General features: G+C 41.3%; 1 protein-coding gene across 4 annotated transcripts in view; it reads left to right on the top strand.

Moving 5' to 3' along the window:
• The window catches only part of IQGAP2 (IQ motif containing GTPase activating protein 2), a 248,957-nt gene extending 222,466 nt beyond the window's left edge, over positions 1 to 26,491 (top strand). For all 4 annotated transcript variants that reach the window (XM_081132687.1, XM_081132688.1, XM_081132686.1 and 1 more), the window contains 9 exons: positions 257 to 389; positions 6,053 to 6,155; positions 6,899 to 7,040; positions 13,984 to 14,071; positions 16,370 to 16,582; positions 18,179 to 18,339; positions 20,140 to 20,277; positions 21,561 to 21,669; positions 25,541 to 26,491. In XM_081132687.1, coding sequence (XP_080988813.1) covers positions 257 to 389; positions 6,053 to 6,155; positions 6,899 to 7,040; positions 13,984 to 14,071; positions 16,370 to 16,582; positions 18,179 to 18,339; positions 20,140 to 20,277; positions 21,561 to 21,669; positions 25,541 to 25,654 — 1,201 coding nt within the window. In that variant the 3' untranslated portion in view covers positions 25,655 to 26,491. The remainder of the gene's footprint in view (positions 1 to 256; positions 390 to 6,052; positions 6,156 to 6,898; positions 7,041 to 13,983; positions 14,072 to 16,369; positions 16,583 to 18,178; positions 18,340 to 20,139; positions 20,278 to 21,560; positions 21,670 to 25,540) is intronic.
• Positions 26,492 to 27,505: the final 1,014 nt, after the last annotated feature.

Below are 27,505 nucleotides of genomic sequence, written 5' to 3'. Positions count from 1 at the left end.
GAATATCAGTCTTGATATTTCTGTTTAAATTTAAATGACTTGCCCATAATTTGATTATCCTGAGTCACTGACAGGGCCCTGAGAGCTGGGTTAAACATCCAGCAGTCAGGAGCCAGCCTGGAAGATGCTGTAATAATAACCCCCAAGGCTTGGGACAGAGAACAAAGAATTAGTCCTCTTTCAAGGTTTTCTCACTATTTATGAAGCTGTTTAACTCATAGATGTGACTCTCTTAAGATTTTTTTTTCTTTGTTAGGAAGTATTTCAAAGAAGCGTGTGATGTCCCCGAACCAGAAGAAAAGTTTAATATGGATAAATACACAGATGTGGTGACAGTCAGCAAACCAGTCATTTATATTTCCATTGAAGAAATTATCAACACACATTCAGTAAGTGGGGTTAGAAAAGGCTCTTAGCAATGGGCCCATAGTTCAGACATGTTTCTTGAAAATGCTTAGTCTCTAACGGGTTTCCTGTAAACATGTACGGATACTCATATTCTTAATTCTAAGAAGCTTTTGATTATTTTATCCCCTGACTCTCATGCATCAGTAAAGCTCCTTCTCCCAAACAAGAAAAGTTGACTTTTTCCATGATCCATTTGCAGTCAGTTGTGAATGTGCAGTGTAAGCCCTGGTATTTCCCCACCCACCACAACCGCACTGCCTGAACCCCCGCCCCATATACTGTCTCTCTCCCTTTCAGGAATCCTCAGCTTTTCAGTAATTCCCTGGGAAAGTGAAAATGTTTTCTCTATTCTAATGTTTGGACATAAAGAGAGAGGAAACAGATAGACTGCTCAAGGTTAGGGAAGAGAAGACACCCCCACCCAACACTTGCCACCTGCAAAGAATCACTTCTATTGTTCTGGAAACCCTCATTTCTTAGAAATGACAGTTTCAGTCTATGCTGTGTCATAATGTCTCCATCTGGTTCTCAGAGGAACATCGGCCGTTAGCGTGTGTTAAGTACCTGTTGGGGACAGGGCAGTTTGCTTGGCACTGGGAAGCCTTAGGGGACTTTTCAGGCATTTCCGGTAAAAAGAGAGGCTAAGCGTTTAGCGGGTTTGGGAGGCGGGTTTATTTGTTTGTTTGTTTGTTTTTTAAGGCTAGTTAGAACTTCCTGAGAAATCTAGGTTCTTAAAAGGTAACCTTTTCGAGACTAGTTTTGGACCTTGCTATTCTAAACCAAGTCCTGGAGATTTGTTTGAAATGTACCCCAGACCTTCCACGTCAGAACCTGCATTCTAACAAGATCCCAGGTGACTCACACACACTAAGGGTCCAGAAGCCCTGCTTAAGGATACGCCCAGCTTCAGGTGATACACACAACCAGGAGGAAAGCATAACAAATACACACTTCTCGGAGGTCCTACCCCTGACCCATCAAACGAGGTGTACTAACAGGTGGCAACATCGGCTGCCCAAAATTTCCGTCTTTGTTATTAAGCTCTTCTTAGAAACAAAAGCTTGACTACAGATTTAGAAGAAAAAAATGGATCTACTTTTGATTTCCCTCTTTCGGAGTTAGCACAGGGAACCTCCTCAGTATTTCAGTGAGCTCTCCGTAAGGATTGTGAGTGACCCTAAACAGAGGCAGGTTTGAACTAGCAGCTGAAGGAGTGAGTTGGTTAATTAAACGAAGAGGCTGTGCTTTTCTTATCTCTATATACAAACACCCCAAATCCCGAAGAAAACACGTCCATGTCCAGCAGTGTAGCATTTGCAGAAGTAACTCTAGTGTGCAGGTAGCCTCGTTCATGCTTGAGCTTCGTCTGTCTGTCTGTCTGTCTCTGTGGTGGACCATCTCCCTCAAAGAAAATGTCCAGGTGGAGGCTGCAGTTGGCTGCGGGCAGGACCCTCGTGCAGAAGGAGTACTGGGAGCTCTCTTAGAATGAGATTCTTTCCCAAGAACAGCAGAGAAAAAAATGTTATTGTGTTCACATAGACTGTTACTTTTTAAGGAAAAATAGTCTGTTCCTTTTGTGACCAAAAATTGAAAGCAGAATCCAGCCCTGGGAAACATGGCTCATGACTGATTTGGAGTGAGCCCTCCATGTGTTAGGGTGGAAGCAGACATCATAACGTGGGAGTAAAGTAATTTCAGAGAAAGGCCGTCCTGTTTACTGTCTGTCTCAAGTGACGAGGCGGTCACATGCAGACACAAGCACGCAGCAGCGTCCCATGCCAAGTCTGTGGCCACATGCCTGCCCCTGTTCCCTAAGGACTGTGTGGAACCTCAAAATAAGCTCTTTAATGAGACATTTCCAGGCAGTTTGTATGTTCTGTAAATATCAGAGTAGCAGGTAAAGCTGGTCTCCCCTTTCCAGAGGCCGCGGCCCGGTCACCTGTCCCGTCTCAGAACAACATGATTTCTGCGTCGTGCTTGTTTCGTTCTTGTCTCTAACTTAACCTCCCCCCAAATACCCTGTGTACAACCCTCCCAGATTTCACCATGTCTTTATATTACCTCTATTCTTTATATAATGTCTGTCTTAAGTCAACTCACCTTTTTAAAAAAGGAGGATGCGTGAGAAACCATATAGCAGTGGTTCCTTAGCTATGACTCCAAACTTACAAGCAACGAAAGAAAAAAAGTAGGTAAATTGGACCTCATCAAAATTAAAAACTACTGTGCTATAAACCGTGCCATCAAGAAATTGAAAAGACAGCCAAGGGAATGAGAGAGAATAATTGGAAATAATGTATCTGATAATGTACTTATGTACAGAATATACAAAGAAAACCTACAACTCAATGATAAGATAAAAATCCAATTTAAAAATCAACAAGTGTGCATTGAAGGACACAATCGATGGAGTGAAAAGGCAACCTACAGAATGGGAGAAAATATTTGCAAATCATATATAAGAATGTGTTTTATAAAATCTCCTATCATAGTTTTTAATATCCAGAATATATATATTTTTAAAAATTCCTACCACTTAACTACAACAAAAAATAACCCAATTTAAAAATGAGCTAAGGCAGCAATTTTCAACCGGTGTGCTGCAAGAATTTTTAAAACATGCAAAACCTATTTAGTCAGGGGCACTGACCTCTTTCCCTTAGATTGTCAGATTTTAAAAAATGACAACAGCCAACACAACAATAGCCATCCAGTGTAAATGAATGAAAATTATACCTTTTTTTTTGGTCAGATCAGCAAAAGCTATAACATATTTTTTAGTGTACCACTGAATTTTAGTAATTAGTTTATGTGTGCCATGAGATGAAAATAGTTGAAAATCGCTGGGCTAAAGACTTGAATAGACATTTCTTCAAAGAAAATATACAAATGACTGACAAGCACATAAAAGATGCTCAGTATCACTAATGACTAGGGAAATCCAAAAGAAAACCACAATGATTTTGCCTTATTGTTTTTACAGAGACAGCCAATAAATCTACCATTTGATTTGGGGGAGAAAAACCCACAATGAGATACCACCTCACACCCAGTGTGGTACCTACTATCAAAAAATAGAAAATTAGTGTTGCCAAAAAACGTGGAGAAATTGGAACCCTTTACACTATTGGTGGGCATGTACAATGGTACAGCTGCTATGGGAAACAGTATGCTAGTGTCTCAAAATATTAAAAATAGAATTACCATATGATCCAGCAATTCCACTTCCAGGTATTTACTCAAAAGAATTGAAAGCAGAGTTGAAGGGATGTTACACACACATGTTCATTCACAGTAGCATCATACAGTAGCCAAAAGGTGGAAGCAGCCCAGCTGTTCATCGGTGGATGAATGGACAGACAAAATGTGATACATACGCACCATGGGATGTCAGCCAGCCTTCAACGGGAAGGAAATTCTGTACATGCTACAACATGGAAGAGCCATGAGGACATTACGCTGAGTAAAATATGCCAGTCTCAAAAAGACAAATGCTGTCTGATTCCAACTGCATGAGGTACCTAGAGCAGTCAAATTCAGAGAGAAAAAAATTAGAATGGTAGAGTAGGGAGTTGTTTAATGTATATAGAGTTTCTGTTTTGCAAGATGAAAGCATATGGAGATCGATTGCACAACAGTGTGAATGTGCTTAACACTACTGAACTGTACACTTAAAAATAGTTAGGATGGTGGATTTTATGTGTATTTTACTATTAAAAATAAAAAAGTTTAATGGGCCCGTCCGGTGTGGCTCACTGGTTGAGCATCGACCCATGCCCCAAGAGGTCGCTGGCTTAATTCCCAGGCAGGGCATATGCCTGGGTTTCAGGTTCGATCCCCAGTAGGGACAGAAGGCAGCCGATCGATATTTCTCTCTCTCTCTCTCTCTCCCCCTTCTCCCTCTCCCTTCCTTTCTCTCTAAAAATCAACAAAAGCATATTTTTAAAATTTTTAATGGGCAAATGATCTGAATAGAGATTTTTCCAAGGGAGATATATAGGCATACCTTGGATTATTGCACTTTTTTTACAAATTAAAGGCAAGGCCCTCCACCAGAGAAAAGATTATGACTCCTTTATTGTGATACTCTTTTATTGCGGTGGGCTGGAACTGAACCAAAACATCTCTGAGGTCTGCCTGTAGTAATGGCCAATAAGCCCATGGAAAGATGCTCAGCAGCATTAGTCATCAGAGAATGTGCATCTACGCCGCAGTGAGGTACCGACTGCATGCCCCCCGGGATGGCTAGAATAAGCTCGGGTGGTAACAGGTGTTGGCAAGGATGTGGAACCACTGAAAGTCTCCTGTACTGCTGGCAGAAATGTAAACTGGTACGGCCACTCTGGAAATCCGTTCGGCAGTGCCCAGATATTAACATGAGTTACTGTATGATGCAGCAGTTCCACTCACAGGTATGAACTCCAGAAAAACGAAAACATATGTTCACACAGAAACTTGTACATGACTGTTCATAGCATCATTATTCATAATAGACAAAAAGTGGAAACAAATGGTAATCAACGGATGAATGAATAAAGTGTGATATCTCCGTATAATGGAAAACCACTCATTCAGCCCTAAAGAGGAATGGAGCACTGATTTATGCTACAACATGGATGAGCCTTGAAATCATGCTCAGTGAAAGAAGTCAGTACAAAGGGCCACAAATTACACAATTCCATTCACACGAAGCATCCCCAACATCCACATCTATGGAGGCAGGTAGAAGATGACTGGTTTCCAGGGACTGCAAGGAAGGGGTATTGGAGTGACTGCTAATGGCTGAGTTTCTTTTAGAGTGATGAAAATGTTCTGAAATTAGATAGTGGTGATGGTTGCACAATTCTTTGAATATACTAAAAATCATCACATCACACATTTAAAATGAGTGGGTTTGATGATATGTTAATTATATCTAAATAAAGCTTTTGGGGGGAAAAAACATTAAAAATGGAAAAGATGAATTTTATCATTATGGTTCAGAGTTATGCAAAACAACTAAAATAATATTTCTTATCACCGAGAATACAAGTCCCATACTTTAGAAACATTGTTTTAATTCTAAATGCAAACAAAAATAGCTGTTATTCTTCACAGCCAGCCCCCCCTGCCCCCCCCGCTGCCCCTCCAAGTTAAGAAAGTTCTGCCACCCTTACCTAGAAAGATCTTCAGTGCCATTCAGATAAAAATACCTGATAGTGGTGATTTTTTTTTAAGCTTTAGTGTTTTGATTACTGCACAGGTTTTCTCTGAAGAGATGTGGAAATGCCCTTCCAGGTAACTACAAGTGTTAAGCAACTTGGCTCATTTAGAATGTTTCCCCCAACTTTGAATTTTTCTCTGAAGGTGGAGTGGGGCCCTGGCATCAGGTGGAAGCAGGCTGCTGCTCAGCAGATCTTGCTGAAGGGGGGTTTATGAGCACCTTTCACAAAGCTACAATTTCTTGACAAAAAATAGGCACTTCCCTCTAAAATAAAATAAAAACCATCTCCCTCTGTGGTCTCTAATTTTATAGATGACAGCCCTGTATTTAAGATTCAAACAATATCAGAATAAAAGTATGAAAAACTGGAAAGGAAACTAAATATGGTATCGTTTGAGAATTTACTTTTGTCTGTGTGTGTGTGTTGCTTTCTGTATACAGCTCCTGTTGGAACACCAGGATGCAATTGCACCTGAAAAAAATGACTTACTGAATGAACTGTTGGAATTGCTGGGAGAAGTACCCACTGTGGAATCTTTCCTTGGTAAGAGCTTATTCCTTCTACTCTATTTGGTTGGTTGGTTGGTTTTCCTATCGTAGATTTTTTAAATGTTGGAATTTAATACTTAAGCTTATTTAAAGGATCATAAGGACACTAGCTGCTTCCTACATTAAAGGCCCCATCATTTGTAGTGTCCTAGATTATATAACACTTTAATATTCTTGAAGGTAAGCTCTAGATACATCATCAAAAGGATTTGTCACCATGTATCATAAAGGAAAAAAGTCAGGTTTATTGTAAATTTCTTGCTGTGTTCTCTAAGGATTTTATTAACAGTTCTCCCTTTTAGTAATTTTTTCATATTTTGAATATCTATGCCCCATGTTATTTTAATTTACAGTCAAAGATTATTCTTTGGAATATGTTTGGAGAGAGGAAGGGAGAAAGAAAGGGCGAGAAACATCGATGTGAGAGAGAAACATCGATTGGTTGCCTCCCATAGGCGCCCAGCCGGGCACCAGATCCGCACCCCAGGTAAGTGCCTGACTGGGAATTGAACCCGGAACCTTTTGGTGCCCAGGACAGTGCTCCCACCACCTGGCCAGGGCAAAAATCAAAGACTTTTCAAAGCCACTCTAAGCGTATTGGAATGTGGTTTATGAGGACCACGGTCCCCTGTCTGACTACGCAGCCTGCCTTCCCCGTGGGCCTGTATCTGACATTGTTGATGCGCTTTCGCTGCCGCAGGGCGTGAGCTGGGAGAATAACAGTGTTTTTTTCTACAGGGGAAGGAGCCGTTGACCCCAGTGACCCTAACAAGGCAAATACACTAAGTCAGCTAGCAAAGACTGAGATTTCCCTTTCCTTGACGAGCAAGTACGACTTGGGGGATGGTGAAGGTGTAGATGGCCAAAGCCTCATGATAAAGTAAGTTTGGGCGTAAAGGGCACAGGTCCCCAGTCGTGCATCTTAAACCATGTAAATTCAAGTAAGGCTAAACCCCAAATAATTCATTTTAAAATATCTGCATACTGAAATACATCAAGTTTACCCATCAAACAGCTAACCAAACAAATGGCAATAGACTCTTTATAATTTAAGAGGAAACTAAATATTATAATTATGTAAAAAGCGGTCTTGGGTTTTTTTTTTCATTTTTCTTGTTGTAATGTGATTCCTTTTCTTTAAGAAATGAAGCAATTAACTCAGCCTGTAAAAGTCTTTAGATAACCCAAGGGAAATATCTGTTTCAGAGTGGTCAGAAGATTAGTGAGGAAATACTGCACCAAATTTAATTTGTGGTAGAAAATGGTAATGTGAAAGGTACATATGTGATAAGACATAATGCTATCATCTGATTTATGAGCCTTCTTTCCTATTAAACTAAGCCTGGGTATGTTTATCAGCTTTGACTTTATTTTTACCTTGCTTCCCCCCCCCAAAGATTTCAAGGGAAGCCTTCAATTTTGCATTTTTCCATCAAGGCTCATAGGAATTCCACACTGGTTCTCTACACACAGTAAGAAAGAATGAGATCCGTGATAACAGCTTAAATTCAAACATCATAAACCAAGAACATTGCTCACCAAACAATGCAGTTTTTAAGAACTTACATAAATCAAAGGATATGTGTTTGCAGGTTAGAACAGTTGTGTATTGAGATGAGATGGAGAATGGAAGTGGGAAACAGAGACAAAAGGAATTTAAATAATACCTCAGACACTACTCCCAAGCTACGTGTCCTGAGTTCTGAGATTTTCATTTGTGACCAGAGCCTCTGTTCCATCCATGACGTGCTTTAGACAGCACTCATTTATTTTTTCCCCCCAGATATTTAGGACATGGCCAGAAAAAGCTTACTCAGTGTGCTGTGTAGTGATATGCGCTGCTTCCATTAGGCTCACTTGTTTTATCTTCATATCACCTAAGGCTCTATTCGTTCATGTAGCAAATATTGGAGTACCTACTCTGTGTCCACGGCACTGGGCTTGATGCAGGGATACAGCAGTGAGCAAGCCAGGACCGGTCCCTGCCTTGCAGAGGTCTCAAGTCTGGTGGTAGAGAGCACAGCTCAACTGCAGGACACAGGACAAGATGCAGGGGACTGGTACACAGCCTTGGCCTCATAGAGTTGAGTGCAGGCCCTTTAGATCGCTGGCTAGCAAGTCAGATTAAATGTGTGGAGGGAGAACACAGGGCAGAGCAATAGAGCAAAGAGGGGAAATGTGCAGTCTACTCCCTGGGTTCCTCTGAGCAAGTGCCCATTATAAAGATAACTGGAAATACAGATCGTGTGGTTCCACCGTGCAAATTAAATTAGGTCAGATGTCCTATGATCTCATAAGTTTTGTGCTTAGAAGTAATGGAAAGACATTTTCTTCATAATTGGTTTTGTCTGCTATTTGAAATCATTTTCTAAATGCAGTCCCTCAGATGTCTGCATTAATGAATGGGAATCACAGTTTGGGTGGTTGAAAATATTAAATAATTTGAATATCATATGTATTTATGCTTATTTCTGAATGCGAGTCTCCATGAGTCTCCAGGTTCTGCAGATTTTTGGAATTCACATTTTAAAAGCAAAATCTGGCCCATGGGCAGTGATGGGTCTTAGGCAAGGAAACCTGGGCACTGTCCTACCTGCCTCAGCCTTGCTGCAAGTCCCTCCCAGCTCCCCACTGTGTGCTGCAAACAAATAGTCCACCCCTTTCATCCCCATGCTAAGTAGAGCCAGCCAGTGGTTTTATTTCAAGTTTCTTTCGGCTTCTTGGGGTTCCTTGCAATTCCATGTGAATTGTTTCATCTTTTCCATTTATACAAAAAAGACCATTGGGCCAGTGTCTTAATAGACTTGATAACTCACTGCTTCCATAGACCTCTGGGGTCTAGCGTGCCTTCCCTTGGGTACACTTCGAGCTCGTGCTTTTAGCGGACTTCACTAAGTAGCCCAGTGATCATGCAAATAACTGAAGTGAAGACTGACTAAGTGGCCGTCCCTGAAAGTGGAATTTGGGTACTGCCCAAAAAATTCAGGCGAGTTAGCTCCAGATGTTAGGCAAGCCTTACTTCCAAATGCATTATACTCTAAGTATGTATTTTAAAATCTTGCTGCCAATAGATAATTATAAAATGTGTCATCGACAGGGAGCTTGGAGACCATCTAGTCTGTCTTTATCTTTGAGGTGAGGAAATGAAAGCAGCAAATCACTGACATGCTTTAAATTCATATATCATTGATGTTCCATTAATATATACTCTTGCAAGCAAATAAACCAAATCCCTAACTCAAACATACAGTGCAGTTTTTGAGACTCTTCAGTAGAGAACTAGGTTTAACTAAAATCCAACAGTGCCTTTCAGAGGTTACTATGACGTGGAGAATCGTGGAATGCAGAGTAGTTGGAACATGAAAATACCTGGCTTTTCTCCACCAAAAAATGACTGCTTCCTTGTTAAACAGGTTTTTAACTTTTAGAAAAGCTGCATTTTGAGTCATTACAGATCATTAGCTTTCCAGTGATGAATAACTCACCTTCTTGGGGATCTCTACAGTAGCAGAATTTGAGGCAGTTAACCTTATACCTGTAAACTTAATTCCATGCTTGTTTCATAATTCTTACTAATTAAGTGAGTATGAAAATGATAATTTAGCAAATACCTTTGTACTGCTTATTATGTGCCAGGGGCTGTGCTGTGGATACAGGTACAGATACAGAGACAGATGTAGATAAAGATATACCCAGTAGCATATATAATATAATAACATATATAATGACATTTATGTCATGGAATACTCTCAACAACTCCAAGAAGTAGAGTTTATTACTTATATTTTACATGAGGAAACAGACAAAAACCCTTTTCTAGTGGAGCATAGATTCAAACTCAAACGATCTTAAATCTTCCAGGGGCCACACTCAGATCATGAGGTTTTACAACTTGTGGAGAGCAAGGTCACTGCTTTTTGCACTCTTAGGAATCTTAGAATGAACAAGGAGAGTGATAGCAGAGCAGTTACTGCATACCCGATGCTGGGCCAGCTTTCCAGGCCAAAGAGGACTGGCTGCTAGAGGGGAGGGACGTGAAGGCACGTGTGGGAGTAGGAAGAAACGCTTCGTTTCTGCCTCCCCTCTGTATGTCTGTGGAATGGGGAGCTTCAGTGTGGGTGATTGCATTTTGTCAGTCCTACCAAGCATGGTGATAGTAAAGACTAAGCCAAAAAAAGCCTGGTTGAGGAGTCCTAGGAAAGCCGGGGATTAGCCTCAATCTGTCACTTATTAGCCAAAGGACTCAGAGCAAGTCACCTGACCGTCATTTCCAACCCCTCCCCCATCCACCAGAGAAGAGGGGGGAGGGGGAGGAGGGGCTACGGTGAGCAAATGAGGTTGTGCACTAACACCTTATACATTAGAATGAGCTATGCAGTTGTAAATCTCATTATAACTTATGATTCAACTTAAAATATGTGATCCTTATGGCCTTTATTAAGCTTTTTCTACAAAAGTATGTGTGCTTAAGTAGAAGGCAATATTTGTGGTTTTTAATCATACTTAGCTGCCCGAGTACTTAAGTTGTCATCTCTTAAGAATTTTTTCCTATCACATGATTCAGTTTAGGCATCCATCATCCCAACTGAGAGCTTTCCTTGCTTTTAGTCCAGACTGGTATGAGCGCTAAATAGCTAAGGTGATATCTGAGGCAGGGAGATGAAAATGTGTACTGTGTTAGAATTTTAAACAACTGGAAATATTCCTTAGCTTCCACAAACACAAATTTAATTTTAACTGTGGGTACACTGTAAGGCAGATGACAGAGGGGAGGCTCAGGACTGCTCCTGGTCAGCGTGTGGTAACAGATGCCCTGTGAGGGGAATGGCCAAACCTAGCACACCCGTTTATAAGAGCCGTGCAGTCTCGCTCCCCGACGGCGGGGTGTGCGCACGGCCGTGATGAATGCCCTCTCGTGCATTCTTTCTCCCTCCCTCCCTTTCTCTAATTCTTCCTCAGCGTTAGATACCTTCCCATTCAGATAGGGCGGCAGAGCCCTTGGTTTTGTCAGCCCCATTTGAAGTCATGGGGCCAATACTCTAACCCGTTGATTTATGCTGGTCAGACCATATCTAGAATATTGTGTTTGCATTGGGTGGGGAGAGGGACATGTCTTCAGGTCACTGCAGACTGAAAGGTGGGCAGAACTACGAACTCTCTTTAAATCCAGTTGTGAAGAGCTTAAGGAACTGAGGGGTTTCGCTTGGGAAAAGGAAGGTGGAGAAAGAGGCGATGGGACAGAGCTCTGGCACCTCTCTGCAGGTCGATGAGTGCTGAAGATGTGGAAAGGGAGTTCAGCTTGTTTACTGCAACTCTAGAAAACAGAGTGACCTTTGTAACCATTGACCCTCTCAGGTCTCAGTCGCCTCATTTGTCAGATCCGGGATTAGGCTGTTTCCCAAAGGTGTCCCCTTAGTGCTGGAGTCCTGTGACTGACCAGGTCCAGTGAGTGGACATCACCGGAAGGCAGGCCTCAGAGTGAGCTTCCCGTCTAAGAATGAGCGTTCCAGTGCTGACTCGCCAGAAGAAGTCCAGTGTGAGCCACACGAGTTGTTTTAAGTGTTCTAGAAGCTGTATTTTAGAAAGAAACAAGTGAAATTAATTCTACTTTATTTAACCCAGTATGTCCAAAATGTTATTCCAATATGTAATCAGTGTAAAAACTGTTAATAAGATTTGGTCCACCCTTTTTCTCACTAAGCCTTCAGAACCCGGTGTGTGTCACACTTGCATCACGTCTGTTTGGGCCCGCCCTGGCTCAAGGGCTCAGTTGCCCCTGTGGCCAGTGGTTGCCATTTGGGGCAGCACAGCTTTCGTGATCACCTAAGTGCTTACCATGTGTCAGGCCCCAGGGAGCAGCTTCACAGCTGTCTTTTCATTCAATCCTTGTATCAGGGAAATTCCCATTATGTCAATTTTTTAAAAGAACATAGGGATTATATAATTTGCACAAGTGCATGCAGCTAGTAAGCCACAGGAGCCCCAATTTACCCCAGATCCGTCTGATCCCAGTGTTCCTAACCATTAGGCATATGCCAGGAAAGTCACGAATTCCCTGTCATGAAGCTGGATGGCTGCTTATATGTAAGATGCCTTGGGTAGAACTTGGGCAGTGGATTCCGCAGGCCTGACATAAAGCAGGATTCCAAGGAAAGAGGAGGCTGTCTGGGCAGCTTATCTTCCAGCAACTCCTGAACAAATAAACATTCGTTGACCCCGGGAGGCATGCTGGAGTGGCCCGTCATGTTGGTCATCAGATAGCTTCTCTAAAGAGATGAGCTGGGAGTTTCCTGGAAGCATATATCATAAGTAGTTCCTAGAATATTATTTCAAATAAGAAACGTCACTGTGTTTTTAAAATCATCCAAAGCTTTTATTTTTAACTGGATGTTCCTGCTTAATACATTTGTAACGATGATTGGAGGAAGGGGTTGAGTGGGGAGGAAACTATACTTGGCTCTTTAAGCCACAGCGGCCTCGGGAGCAGTGCCATTTCCCACGTGGCTATAATTAGCTGGGTGCCCACCTTTGACTCTTGGAGAGTTGATCCGCGTGCTCCCAGACAGCCCATAAATCCCCAGCAGTGAAGGGTCATGGGCCAGAGGAAACGGCTCTGATCACTCTTGTACAGGCCTGCAATAAGTAAGAAATGAGAAAAATGATACAGATGGTGTACTGGATTTTATCCTGTTCTCAAAAATAACATTTTTGGAATTAACATGGAAGGTTTCCCCTGTCATTTGCGGGCAACTGCCCTGACACTTCCAAATGTGAACGATGCTTTGTTTTCATTTTCCAATTTCCATGCTGTGTGGACATTTCCTGCTGTAGTTGAGGAAGAAATTCATCACCTGGTGAGACCCTGTAATGTCCTTGAAAGAACTGAGGTTAAATGCAACAGGACTGGGGTGAAAGGGAAACTTTAGGCAGGGAATAGACCCCTTTGTAACTTCAGGCAACTCCCATTTGTTTCCCTTTTTTGGAAAGGAAGCTGTATCCGGTAGTACTGTTCTCACATAAAAGTGAGCAGACTTGACCATTTGCCTTTTATATTAAAATCTTTTTACATAACTGCATAACCTGATCTTTAATTAGGAAGCGGTGGCTAGGTACCCTGAAGAACCCATATGGAAAAATACATGGTTTTAGCACTTCCAGACTTTTCCAGCTCTTAACTTTTTACTGAGAAGCCCTTCCCTTCTCTACCACCTGAAGACTAGGACCCAAGCTAATCTGTTAGCTCCTCCACCAGATCGGAGGCTCTTAAACACCCAGCTGCTGTGTCGGCCAGCAGCCAAGGCCTCCCCAGCCCACACAGGATGTCTGCGCGAACTGGCCTTCAAACCGTTCCAGAACTTTCTCAGAGCAGGAGAGGCAGCACTTGGTCTGGCTCCTAAAGTCTTAAACAGGCTCAGAAGTTTAAATGTGATTAAAGTCAGGAAAGGGGGATGTTAGATATCATTCCCGCACCCGCCATGGTAATAGGCCAAATCAGCAGTACTTTGCCTTCTGCTCAACAAAAAGTAGCCTCAGTCCAAAAAAAAGGGAAAATATTTAGATAAGGAATCATGCATACTCGTGCCCATGTTACTGACAGTATAATCCTACTACATCAAGTATGTAAAACCCAGGCTTCGATTATCAAGCCTTCACAAACTTTCCAGAGCCTTCAAGTAGATGTGGTGAATTTCTGCAAGACTGTTATTTTAAGGGATTATCTTTGAAGCTTTATTTTTGCATGTGCATGCACTCCCTCAGAAGCAGCATTTTGTACATTAGGACTGCTGTGTAAAAGTCTGTCTCTTCTTTCTCTCTTTTGAAAGGACCAAAAAACTAATAATCGATGTGATCCGGAACCAACCAGGCAATACACTGACAGAAATCTTAGAGACACCAGCAACTGAACAACAGGTAATCGGTTTTTGAGTGTAAAATAGTAAGTGCCATAGATATGAGTTGATCTTATTAATCTTCCTGCCAAATGTTTACTGTTACCTCAGAGTAACCATATCTGACATGGTTTGGAAGTAAGGAATTTTATCAGTTACTTTGGCCAACTGAGTTCAGCTATACATAAAATCCATAGGGAGCCCTGACCAGTGTGGCTCAGCGGTTAGAGCGTCAGCCTGCACACCAAAGGGCCACAGGTTCTATTCCCAGCCAAGGGCACGTACCTGGGTTGCAGGTTCAGTCCGTTGGGGCACGTGCGGGAGGCAACCAATCCAGGTGTCTCCTCACATCGATCTCTCTCCCCCTCTCTTTCCCTCCTTTCTTTCTTCCTTCCCTCCCATCCACTCTCTCTGGGGGAAAAAGCAATGGAAAAGATATCCTCAGGTGAGGATTAACAAAACAACAAAAAAAATCCACATGGACTATCAATAGGAATGAAATAGAAAGTACAGCGCCAAGTTTAGGCTGAATGTAATTTCGTCCCGGATAGGAAGATAGTTCTGGGTATTTCGGAGCTTCTGAATGTCCTCATGCACTTTACCAGTCAGTGGATGAACAGATGAGTCAGTTAAGAGATGGTTCTGGCGGACAGGGAGTAGGCCGTGCCTTGCATATGTTGTTTGCTAACTTGAAGTGTCTCACATTAAAACTGTTCACATGCTTCAGAAGCCAGTGTCTTGAGTCTGCTGGGCCAGAGCACTATTGTCCTGGTGTAAGTAACTGAAGTTTCGTAACAATCTTGCATTTATTTATCAGCATCTTTTAAAATGTATCATTGTTTAGTTAGCTCTGAATTAACTTTAGTGTTACTGCTTTATTATCAATAACTGCCACTCCCTAAACAAAAGTTAACAAAACTATTTAAGTAGTTACTTCTTAGCAGAACTACACATAATTTTCCCAAATCATTTTAAATTGGTTGCCAAGAAATCATTCTCTCACAGTTTTTAATTTTAAAAATATAAAGTAAAATTAAGTTATCTGATGTTTGTTAATGTGTAGATATTTTTAAAACAATGTGAGTAGAATATTCTACTAATTTAGTATGAGCATTTTAGTCCTTTTTGATTTTTTCCCAAATGTATCATAGTCACTAAGAACACAGACCTCCAAGGTCAAGTATAGCTCTATAACTGTATAACCCTTGGCACTTAGAAATATTTCTGTGCCTCAGTTTCCTCAACTGTAAAGTGGGAATAATAATAACAGCACCCAATTCACAAACAGGAATAAATGAGTTAAAACATATTAAGCCCTGGCAGGGTGGCTCAGTTGGTTGGAGTGGCATCCTGTGCACCAAAAGGTTTCGGGTTCAGTTCTCAGTCAGGGCACATACCTGGATTGTGGGTTTGATCTCTGGTCGATGTTTCGCTCTCACATCAATGTTTCTTTCTCTCCCTTCCTTCCTCTCTCTCGAAAATAAATAGAAACATATCCTCAGTGAGGATCAAAGAGGGTAGAATATCTAGCACATATTAATTGCTCAATAACGTTGGCTGCTGACCTGGTAAATTGTTCCTGTGTCCATAACGTTGACCTGTCCATGTGTGACTAATAATATTTGTATCCTTAGACTTTATCTATTGTGTCAATCCGTTGTGTAGTCCAGTGAAATAGGAAGATCACCAGTCCCTTTTAATACTGTTGTTGTTTTTTAACAGACTATCCAAATTGCATTCACTCATTTATCATTTATTTGGGACCTTACTACATTACATGCTAGAATATTTTTATTCAGCTTTGGTTCAAAGAAAACCCCACAGGCTTTTCAGAGATGGAAGTTTGAGAGCGATTCTCTGATTCTCTGACTGCCTTCTGAGCTGATGAACCTCCGTCCATAGGGCTACTGTGTGAGTTCAGTGAGGTTCGATGTTCAGGGTTTTCACAGTCATGTTTTAATGGGTAATCTAGTTTTAATTTCTTCAACTGGACTATCAAGCAATTCAAATCCTTCCACCCAGGGAATCGCAGTATCAGTTATCCACCGTGCTGTGTCCATGACCAGGGTGATTCGTCACCTTGGCAATAACGTAGCTCTTAGAACTTCCCCCAGAGGCCTGCCACCGCTGCTCTGTTTCTCAAAAAGGTGGAGAAATTCTGTACCAAAGACTTACTTCAAAACCCATGAAGAACACATTCTGGTCTTTGGACTTTGGTTTGAAGGCTTCTTTCACTTTGACATTCACTTGCCTTGTACAGCTTCTAACGTGTGAGATTAGGGGTCAGAGAAAAGGCAACATCTTGACACTTGCGTTTCAGGAAGCGGCTCATGCCGCCGACGTGGAGAGCCGCGCAGGTCCAGCCCCCAGGACTCCGGAGGAGGTGGAGGGTGGCCAGTCTGTGATGGAAGATGCACAGCTGCCCCTGGAGCAGAAGAAGAGGAAAATCCAGAGGAACCTTCGGACACTGGAACAGATGGGACACGTGTCTTCCAAAAATAAATACCAAGAGATTCTCAGTGAGATCGCCAAGGTTTTTGGAAATAATATTCTTTCTTTACGTAGCACACATTTGCTAATCATTGGTCACAATCTGTGAGGTGACATGAGGGATTCGTATTTGTATATGCTGTGGTCAGTATTAGAGTGTTAAAGGTTCAGAGCAGTTGATGACTTTTAATAGAGAATGATCATAACCCCCCCCCCCCAAGTTGTTATAAGAGCTGACACACACCAGAAATAAATGATCAGGAAATGTAATGGACATGTTTTGTCTACACCTTTAAGCAATACCTACTGGTTTTAAAAGTGACACTTTTAGGAGAGTTCTTTCTTGAGTTGTTAGCTGTCCTGTAGCCCAGCTGCTCGTAGGACCTGCACTGAGATGGTAGCTGTGGCGCTGAGAATTTGCCTCTAAATGCAGTTCCCGCTTAAAGGTTAGCTTCTGTTTTCTCATCCCATATTTTTACAGCTGAGAAACTTCCTGAGAAAAGGCTCTTAAATTAGTGCAAGGAAACATCGCAGGAACTGGCCGAGGTCTGTTTGCCAAGGATAAGGAAGTATCTGGTTTCAAAGGGCATTTCATTCTTTTTATCCAAACACGCTCCTTAAAATGGGTCTGAAGGTTAAGAGCAGTTGTATAATCAGAGAAGCAATTTTCTTACCTCTGGAAGGACATGCTTCCCTGGACGCCACTGTCAGTTCTAGCAGGAGCGCTCTTCTAGCAGGTGACTCAAGGGAAGCAGCATTTCTTTCTGCAGCTCTGGGGTGGGAAATATTTCTCGTGTAGTAGAGAAAGTGACACTGTTGGCTTAAAAAAAGAAAAAGCCATTATGAAGACACCCACCAAAAGATTCTAATTAGTAAAGAATTTTTACTTAAGAAGGGTGTGTCTATCTCTGGATTTCTAGGGGAATGGTTTTAATTTGTCCACAACAGACAAATAATATGAAACAGGCACCATTTTCTTAAATGAAACATTTTCGTTATTTACCAACTAGAGTAACAAAAAAGCTTTTATCTGTAAGTTTAAATGTAGCATAGCTCTGTAAGCTGTAAGCAGTTTGGGCAACTTTCTGTCCTAGGAACTCTATTTAAATCCAAGTAATAGTTACGTAGCTATCCGTGTTGAATGTTTTCAGTCTTGAGAGCCCAGTTGTTGTTTTTAAACCTTGAGAATGGTTCCCAGATTTAAAAGGGTATTGAGTTTTACTTATTTCTAAAATGAACGCAATGACTAAATGTAACCCTTTTCAGCATCAAGTATTCTTTGGAGAGGAGTATTCGAAATATCCTGAAGAAATTGCTTGTCTCAGGCCAAAGTCTTCCTTGTGCCCTTTTTAAAACATGATTTTTCCTTAGATTACTTGTCTGGTAATTCTAAAATTGCTTTTTTGCTTTTCCATCAAGAAAAAAATAAACCTTAGCAACTCCCTTTAAGTGAAACATGGGCACTTGCCAGGTCAGAAGTGAAGGGGGAAAGTGGGGGCGATTAAATAAGGTGACTGAGATAAACGGCAGTCCCAGATAGTGATTTAATACTTGATATTCTTCTTGTCTCAAATTGGCAAGATTGCAAAGCACACTTCTGCTTACATCTCATACCATAGCTTTTTACATGTTGTTTTAGGATATTCGAAATCAGAGAATCTATCGTAAGCTTCGAAAAGCCGAACTGGCAAAACTCCAGCAGACCTTGAAAGCGCTTAATGAGAAGGCAGCATTTTATGAAGAGCAAATTAATTATTATGACACCTACATAAAGACTTGCTTAGACAACTTAAAAATAAAGTAAGTTAAAATCGCATATTCATTTGCATTGTCATGATTTATATGGATGTCAATTCTTTCACAACCCTGGGCTGCTGGGTGGGGGATGGAAGCAACTTTCTGCTTTATTTTATAACCAAAAACTAGAATTTCAATTTTATGAATTGGCACTGTGAACTAAGAAGTCAGGACTGAATTTAGAAACTTTATAATTCCCCATCAGTATTTCAAACCTGAAATTAAAGTAGCTTAACTTTCACACTTGGGGAAGAACTTTCATTGTTCCTTTTGTCTTTTCTAGGCAAAGTTGTCTTTTAAGCACTATTATAAAAATAAAGGCTAGCCCTAGCCGATTTGGCTCAGCGGTTAGAGCGTTGGCCCACCCACTAAAGGGTCCCAGGTTCGATTCCGGCCAAGGGCATGCACCTAGGTTGTAGGCTCAATCCCCAGCCCTTGTCGGGGCTCATGCAGGAAGCAGCCAATCTATGTGTCTCTCTCACATCAATGTTTCTCGTGGGTGAGGATTTAAAAAAACAAAACAAAATAAAATAAAGGCTACTCTTGTTTATGGAATGTCTCCAATAAACAGTATTTTATATTCTTGATAATGTTAGGTAACACCAGATATTTGCTAATTGCACAGCAGCCTAATGATTTCAAATTGTCTAATGGTTTTGAAAAAATCATTAACACAAAAGACAAAATTTGGCAGTTCTCTATTACCCATTAGCGTACATAGTATAGATTTTCGATATGCAATATAGCCACTTTTAATGAGTATTATTTGTTCATAATTATTCTTATCATTAGACTAAGGTCAATACTAATCAAATTTTAATTACCCTTTTAAATAGATAATACAGTATTTTTATGTAATGCTTATTGTCAACTTGACAGTAGGAAATGGTGCTATAGGGGAAAATCTCAGAAGATTGATTAAGGGAAATAACTAAATTTCAACCACATTTGTGTGGGCCCTACTAGTTCTGAATTTTAATTCATTTGCTTGTGGCCTATAAATTACTTTTACTCTATTACTGAGAGGAAAAAGTTGGTAGAGCTAATATTTGGTAGAAATATTGGGCATTTTAGAAATGTTAGAGGTTTTCTTTACATATTTATTGCAGACTATTTCAGACTTCAGTTTGAATTACACACTAAACTACTTGAAGGCATTTTACAAACTCTGCAGTCAGGGGAGCTGGACTTGGGTTCTGATTCTCTCTTGTATTGTGTGACCCTGAACCTGTCCGATGAACTTCTCTGGAGCCTCAGGTATCTCATCTTCAAGGTGAGATGAGGCGTGCCAGCCTCACAAGTACTGTTATGGGAGCAAAATGAAATAACATATAAGAAAGGAATTTTATTTCAAAGCACTATGGAAATGTTAATTTTGTAAATGTGAGGCAATATTTATAAAGCAATAGAACAACTCTGGCTACATAGATAGTATTTGTTAAACAAATTAAAGCAGACCTGGCGCTACCTTGACTCAGGAGTGTGCCGCTCATGAGCAGCTGCCTGCAGAATGACTGGACGTGGCCACTTAGTTCGATACGCCTGAAAAAGCAGAGTGCAAGTTTTATGAAAAACAGTCTGTAATTCAAACTTCAGTCACTTTGAAAATAGCTTTCCCTTAAGCGGTTCATAGCGAGGTTGTACTGCATGGGGAAAACTGCCACCTACGATCACAAAATAGATGGAAAGTTGCACATTTGGTGCCAAGAGGGCAGGTCTGCACAGCGGCCTACACCCTGGGCATGGTTCTTGCACTCCGAGTTTGCCATCAGGACGACAGACGGTTTGTTCTTCTTTTGCTAGAAATTCTCGGAGATCAATCAAAATAGACGACAAAGGAGAAGCCAAGGGGATGAAGAGAGGGAAGCCGGTGAAGTACACGGCCGCGAAGCTGCATGAGAAGGGTGTGCTGCTGGGCATCGACGACCTGCAAACCAACCAGTGAGTGACCGGGAATCGCACAGACGCACACCCTCTAATTCCCCGTAACATCTCCCTCACACTTCTCTGGTTCCTGTGGCCTTTGAAGAGAGCTTCACTTGGTCTTTCAAGGCTCACCCTTGATTACAGGTGACGGGGAGATACGTGCATTGTCACCTCTGGTCTTCCCACCAGGCCTTGGGCATCTGGTGGGTTGGATGAAGGGCTGACCAAGTGGTTGTGTCTCCCGTGGCCTGTCCAGTGCATCTGGAATTGCCAGCCTCCCTGTTCCCTCCAAAAGAACGGAGTCCTTAGCAGTGAGAATAAAGGCTGCCTTTTGGTCTTGATAGGTGAGATTACTTACCATTGAAAAACAGTACCTTTCTAATTTCAAAGCCACGGACTGTGTGCCAGCACCTGAGCCGGACCCTCCAGCCGTGCAGAGGGTAGAGGGGAAAACCACACCCGCCTCTGCAGCCCCACCCCAGGTGCCACTGGGTTCTCTGTTTTAAAGGGACCCTGGAAAGCCACAAATGAAAGAACAAAACAAACAAAACCTCGTGGAGACAGACAACTGTATGGCGGTTATCAGAGGGAAAGGGGGTGGGGATGGTAAAGGGTAAAGGGAGTCACATATATGGTGGCAGAAGGAGACTCGACTTTGGGTGGTGGTCACACAATGCAGTATACAAATGATGTGTCATAGAAATGTACACTTGAAACCTCTATGATTTTATTAACCAATGTCATCCCAATAAATTTAATTAAAAAGTTTTTAAAATAAAGGGGCCATGCGCCCGGTGCCCCATCACTCCCTGTCCTTTGGAGGAAGCCAGATCACTATTCCTCCGACTCCCTCGCCTTCCCTGAGGGCCTGGCTTCTGTTCCATTTCTCCCATCAAACCTTCTCCTGACCACCACTCGGAGAAAATACTTCTTCCTCTTTTAAGTTCTTGTAAAACTTACCATCTGAAATACTTAACTGGCCTGTCCATGGTATAAGTCAGTATTTAACTCTCCTATTCTGTGGATCTCATGTATTTCCAACTATATTTTAAGCTCTTTGAGAGCAAGAGCCATGTTTTGCATGTCTTTTGTTGTAAAGCACCTGTGTCGGTGCTCTGTGAGCTACAGAGCTCGTCATTTTAGGGAGCAGAGTGGGGGAAGGGATGGGAGGTTTCGGATGACTTTCCTTAAGGTTAGACCATTCACTAAGTAGTGGTAGCTTCGGATTCCATTCATTTGTTTCAACTCTAAGCATATATTTGTAGTTCCACATGTGTGACTGTCCCTTTCTTCACTAGGTTTAAAAATGTTACATTTGATATCTTGTCTACGGAAGATGTGGGCATCTTCGATGTCAAGTCCAAATTCCTGGGTGTGGAGATGGAAAAGGTGCAGCTCAATATTCAGGTAGGCTGGGCTTTGCAAACTGGGGAGGAGTTTTGTAGTGTGGGTCATTCGTGGCCCCTGGCTTGCACTCCTCATGACGACAGTGAAGCTCAACAGAGAAGGCCAGTGTAGGCCTTATTTGCCAATATTAGCTTTTGATGCACTGATTATTTTTTTAAAGCTATGATTTTTTATTTTATTGGAACTTACAGTGCTTTTAGGTGGTAAAGCCAGAGCAGTTAGTTTTTCCTCACCATGTTTCCATTTTGAAGCTGAGAGAAAAGAATACTATGAAAGTATTCAGAGCTATTAAGGAGAGGCTGGAAATTTCCTTATATCAGGAACTTGAATTTCTTTCTAAGACTGTGTATGCCCAGGATTGGAGCTTTCCCAATTGCATTTCCCCTCTTTTTAACATGTTTCTCAAATCTATTTATTAAATGTTTGGGATCATATGAATGACAAGCATTGTGCAAAGGAGATAACTGTAAGTAGAAAAATTATTTTTGCAGTCTGAATCATTGCTGTTTCTCATAAGAGCTACATTTAAGCCAAATATACTTAAACAGAAACTGAGAAGCCCAGTTTATGTGCCCCTCCAAAAAAAGGGAGGGTACAACTTAATGTTTAAGTTCATCTACTCCCAGCTTCTTCATCCTTAGCACAGAATCAGTTTAGAGAATTGAGATTTCCTTTTTTGTATAAGTTTTTTTTAATATATCTTTATCGATTTCAGAGAGAGGAAGGGAGAGAGAGGTAGAAACATCAATGATGAGAGAGTCATTGATCGGCTGCCTCCTGCACACCTGACTGGGGATCGAGCCCACAACCCGGGCATGTGCCCTGACTGGGAATCAAACCGCAGTCTCCTGGATCCTAGGTCGATGCTCAGCCGCTAAGCCACACCCGGCCAGGCTGAGTTTTTAAATGGCAATAACACCTATTTACTGGGTCCCAAACTACTTGTATATAAAATGACTTTCAGGTATTCTGCATGAATCATCTTGACAAGCCACTGGGCATGGTGTAAGTTCCAGCCTCACTGCCTGCTCAGCCCATTGCTGAGCCCTGAAATCACCTCCCCTCCTGGGAGCAGATACCAGAGCCCTGCTTTTCTCTAGCCTTCCTTGTAACTTAAAACGAAAATGGGAGCTAAATGGGCATAATAAAAACATTGAAATAATGGAATAGATTGGAGTATAGAGAAAAAAATAAAAGATATTATGTAACTATGAAAACTATACTTAAATAAACTGTATTGTTTTCTAACTGAATTTAAATATCACTAAATGTATCCATCTAACAATTTAACTGAATCTTGAGTTACTTTACATTAACACTTTGACAAATATGGGAAGAGAAAGGAATGTGCCTGTGGGTAATGCACCTTGGTTAGTGAATCTTCTCCAGAGGGGGCAAACATGCCATGTGATTGCCAGGAAGGAAATGACCCAAGACCAGTCAGTATCAACTGGACAGATGAATGCCAAGTGACCAGGCAATACCTGTTTAGAGAGGCCTCAGAAATTCCTTGAGACTTCCTTTGAACACTGGTGCAAATACCAAGCTTCACTTGCCCCTTTGTGAGGATTCGGCGTGCAGTGGGACTAGCTATTCATACCATCCATTTATACACATAATTGTGAAATGTTACTCCTTAGCTGTATGCAGGTGGCTAATAAGCCCCAGGTTTTTAACCTTTACCATATCATTAAGACCAGCTACAAGATTTGCAGGGCTCAATACAAAATGAAAATGCAGAGCCCTTATTCAAAGTTATCAAGAATTTCAAGATGATTGAAACCAAGTACAGTGCCCTTCTGATGATGAGCCCCTACACAGGTCGAATGCCTGCAGAGCTGCCCTGCGTATAGTAACGTAAAGTCAGACTTCTGTTTATACAGAACATTAAATTATCAAGTGAATTACCAAAAAGCAGCATGGTGGCCATGTTTTTAGTGTGAGTCAAGAAGTTTCTAAGAGGTCTAAGGAAGATGCCTTCTAGCATTGTGTCTGGGTTTTCTTCAGCCCGCTCATCTTAGTTGCCGAAGATTACATCCTAATTGCATCCTATAGCTACAGGCATATACATAAAAGGAGGGCGAGGCTTACAGGAAGATGTTCTGCTTATACTAATAGTGGCTTGTGCTTGTTGAGGACGGTGGGGTTGGCAGTCTCCCTTTCCCAGTTAAGGATGGAGGTTCAGAGAGCTGGTTATGGAAGAGGCAGCTAGAGTCCACGTCTTCATTACTCAGCTCCACTGCCTCTCTCCCAGGTTCCACTTGATCCTGATAAGACAGGGTGGCTTACAAAGGGTTTACAGATACCTTGACCTCACATGCCCAGTAATACTCCCCAGAACTTAACAGTGTTATCCTCAGTTTACACACAAGATGAATGCCAGGTGACCAGGAGACACCTGTTTAGAGAGGCCTCAGAAACTCCGTGAGACTTTGAGGTTATGTGACATTGCAAGATCACAAGATAGCAAATGGTGGAGCTAAGACTAAAATCTGGTCTTCTCATCACAATTGTGATTATATTTTCTCTGCTCCCCACCTGAAGGGCCCAGCTAATTCCCCTGTATCGTCCATTCCTTCTCTACTTAACTATATTGGTTTCTTTTCTAAGAGACTTGGATTAACAGACATTGCCTTTCCCAAAGGAAAAGTGAATCTCCAGTGCACTTTAATAGGTAAAAGCATTCTTGATGGAAGAACTTCAATTCCCCATGGAATTTCCATCTCAGAAGCATATCTAAATAATGTAAGCGTTTAGGTGAGTGCAGTTGGAGGTAATTGAAGAAGTAGAGCAGGTAGCTAGCAAGAGCCGAGTTCTCTCAAAAATGATCCAGCTTCTGCAGGGGGCCTTCCTTAATACAGACATAAGGTATTATCATGAAGAACCAGGACATTTCCAGAGCTAAAAACAAGAGAACGAGACCTGGGTATTAGTCTGGCGCAGTTTAGGAATGATACCTTCTGTTTGGGAAAGGTCTCCTGTCCTGTGTTTGTGAAATGTTACTGCTTAGTCTCATGCATCTGGCTGGTGTGACCCAGTTAGGGCTTTCAGCAGGTGAGTTTATTTTCTTTTTTATATGGTGGCAAGGGAGCCCAGAGTGATAGACTGACTTGGGAATGAGGGCTTGTTCTCAGTATAGGAAAAGAAGTAGTCCAGATCAGGAGGATCTTTTGTAGTGGTTCGCCAAATTTCAGTCACACAGCTTCATCAATAAACAGCACGATCACGCCACCCCATTTGTACATATTTATTTATAAAGTATAATTGTTCCTTTCACTATACTCAAAATATACTTTATAAAATATATATAAAATTTAAGTGTTTAAAAAGTGAGAAAAACCAAAATAAATAGTTCTAATACTCTTTTTAGTGCTCAGTGAATTGTCTTGCTCACTTCGCTTTGGAAAACTCCTCTGTTCTAAAGGGTGTACCCCATCTTGCTGGAGTATTTGTTTTGAATTTTTCAATGAAAATTAAAATATACGGCTGAATTAACTTAATCCTAATGGTTTTCTTTCAGTGGTCTTCATCAGTCCTAAAAATCTATTTTCTTTCATTTAAGTAAGTGATTCTTAAAGTATGGCACCCAGGCCAACACAGTGATCATCATGTAGGCATTTGTTAAAGTGCAGATATTGGGGCCCCACCTTAGAGCTACCAAGTCAGAAATGCCTGGGTGTGGGGCTCAGCAGTTCGTGTTTTAACTGGCCCGTGTTTTAACCAGGTGATTCTGATAGACGTTGAAGTATAAGAACACCCACCTAGGTCACTAGGTCACTCGAATCTTATTTTTTGTCAAATTCTTCTAGAGTATTTTTTAAATATGCTAAATGTCAAGTTTGAGATTTAATGATGTGCCTTACAATTTCAGGATTTACTTGAGATGCAGTATGAAGGAGTAGCTGTAATGAAAATGTTTGATAAGGTTAAAGTGAATGTAAACCTTCTCATATACCTGCTGAACAAGAAATTCTACGGAAAGTGAAGCACCTGCGAAATTTCGTGGATTCTGTATCACCTGGATTGGGAAATGAATCTGTTTCATATTTTTGTTTTTAAACATGATTGAAATCACTGCTCATAAACGTGTGATTTTTTTTAAAAAAAAGACCAAAACTGTTCTGAAGAATGTACCCATTGTGCCTTCTTGATAATTTGACGCTATGGTAGAATGACACACAAAATGAATTGATGTAAACACTTCCACAGTGTACTGTGGCATAGGTACTCCGATTTAAAACTTTGAACATTCTGTGATTTGTCTTATAGTAGGGAGAAGATGAATTTAGCTGACTAGGGACAAACGTGCAAACCTATTTTCTTATGAAAAAAATTTAAAGTGTCCCTTTTGAATAATGTAATTCTTCACAGATTTTTTTTTTTAGTCTGTGGAGAAATGGAAACCTAATTATTTGTAATGAATTATTTAGAGAGATACTTAGTTCTAAGCCCTGTCTTCTGGGAGTTATCAGTTTTAAAGAGAACTTTTGTGCAATTTTAAATGAAGTTTTTATAAGTAATCGAAAGTGATAATACAATAACACTTTCTGTATAAAAGTATATATTTTATGTGATTTATTCCTACTAAATGAAATGCACTTGTGCCTCATGGTAAAGACTCTTGCACCGAGAGCCTGTAAGTGATTAAGGAACCACGTGAACAGTGCTCTTAGGCCCCCACCTCCACTCCTCACAATGTATTTGAATAGTTCAGTTGTGCCTCTCAATTTTTGTAATGCAATAAAATCAGTATCTAGATGGTTTTTAAGTGTATTCTTTGAAAATTGTTTCATGTAAAATAAATGTTACTGAATTACATTAATTTGGCTTTTTAGTTGTCTCAGTAAATCCAAACCATTTAGTGGAGGAGGTTCTTGGTGAGCTTTATCAGGGAAAAAATATGCCTACAGTTGTACACATTAGGGGACAGAGTAAGCTGCTGTGACCTAGAGATCCAAAACCCTGTGGCTGAAACAAGATAGAAGTTTTTTTCAGATTCAGTAGCTGCAAGGTAAGTGAGCAGGCCCACAAGGTTGTCCAGGGACCCAGCTCTGTCCTGGTCACTGATTCCCAGCCAGCAGGAAGAGGGAAAGAAGTCCAGGGCAAGCACTTTGTTTTAAAGTTATACATCTACTTCTGCTTACATCCCATTGACCAAACAAAACTTAGTATTGTGGCCACAGCTAGCTTCAAGAGGCTGGGAAACAAAAGGTAGAGTAATTCCTGGGGACAGTTTAGCTGTCGCGACCACAAAGGGATTCAGACTCTCAGGCTGGAACCTCCCTGACGCTGGAACCTCCCTGACACTGTATTCTGTTCCTTCATTCAACGGGCTTTATTTTCCACAGGGATTACCAGATACTGAGAAAGTGGGCTAGCTTTTGCACATCTGGCACAAATGAGCTTTCAGTGTAAGACCAATAGAATTTGGAAAATTCATACTTTGAAAGTAGAATCTGCTGCCGTGGCCAGGTGGTGGTTGATTGGAGCATCATCTCATACACCGAAAGGTTGCGGGTTCGATTCTCATTGGGGTGCGTACAGGAGGCAGCCATGCTCCTCTCCCTATCTCCCTTCCTCTCTCTCTAAAAAAGTAGAATCTGCTACTTTAGTGATTGCTTCAGGTTAAACATATTTTTGACAAAGAGGTACTCAATACTCATTGTCACAACGATGTGTGGATGTGTTTTTTGTTGCATTAACCTTGAGGTGGACTTCTGTAAAAGGACGCTGACTGATTTGTCCGTTTCTTCTTTTTCCATGACTGTATCTACTGCCTCGTTTTGACTTATAAGCAAAACCTGACACTCGTACAAAAATGTTTTGTAGTTATCTA

The sequence above is a fragment of the Miniopterus schreibersii genome (assembly GCF_964146895.1).
Source record: "Miniopterus schreibersii genome assembly, chromosome: 3".
Taxonomy (NCBI): domain Eukaryota; kingdom Metazoa; phylum Chordata; class Mammalia; order Chiroptera; family Miniopteridae; genus Miniopterus; species Miniopterus schreibersii.
The sequence above is the reverse complement of the archived record's forward strand: the minus strand, read 5'-3'. Positions and strand labels throughout refer to the sequence as shown.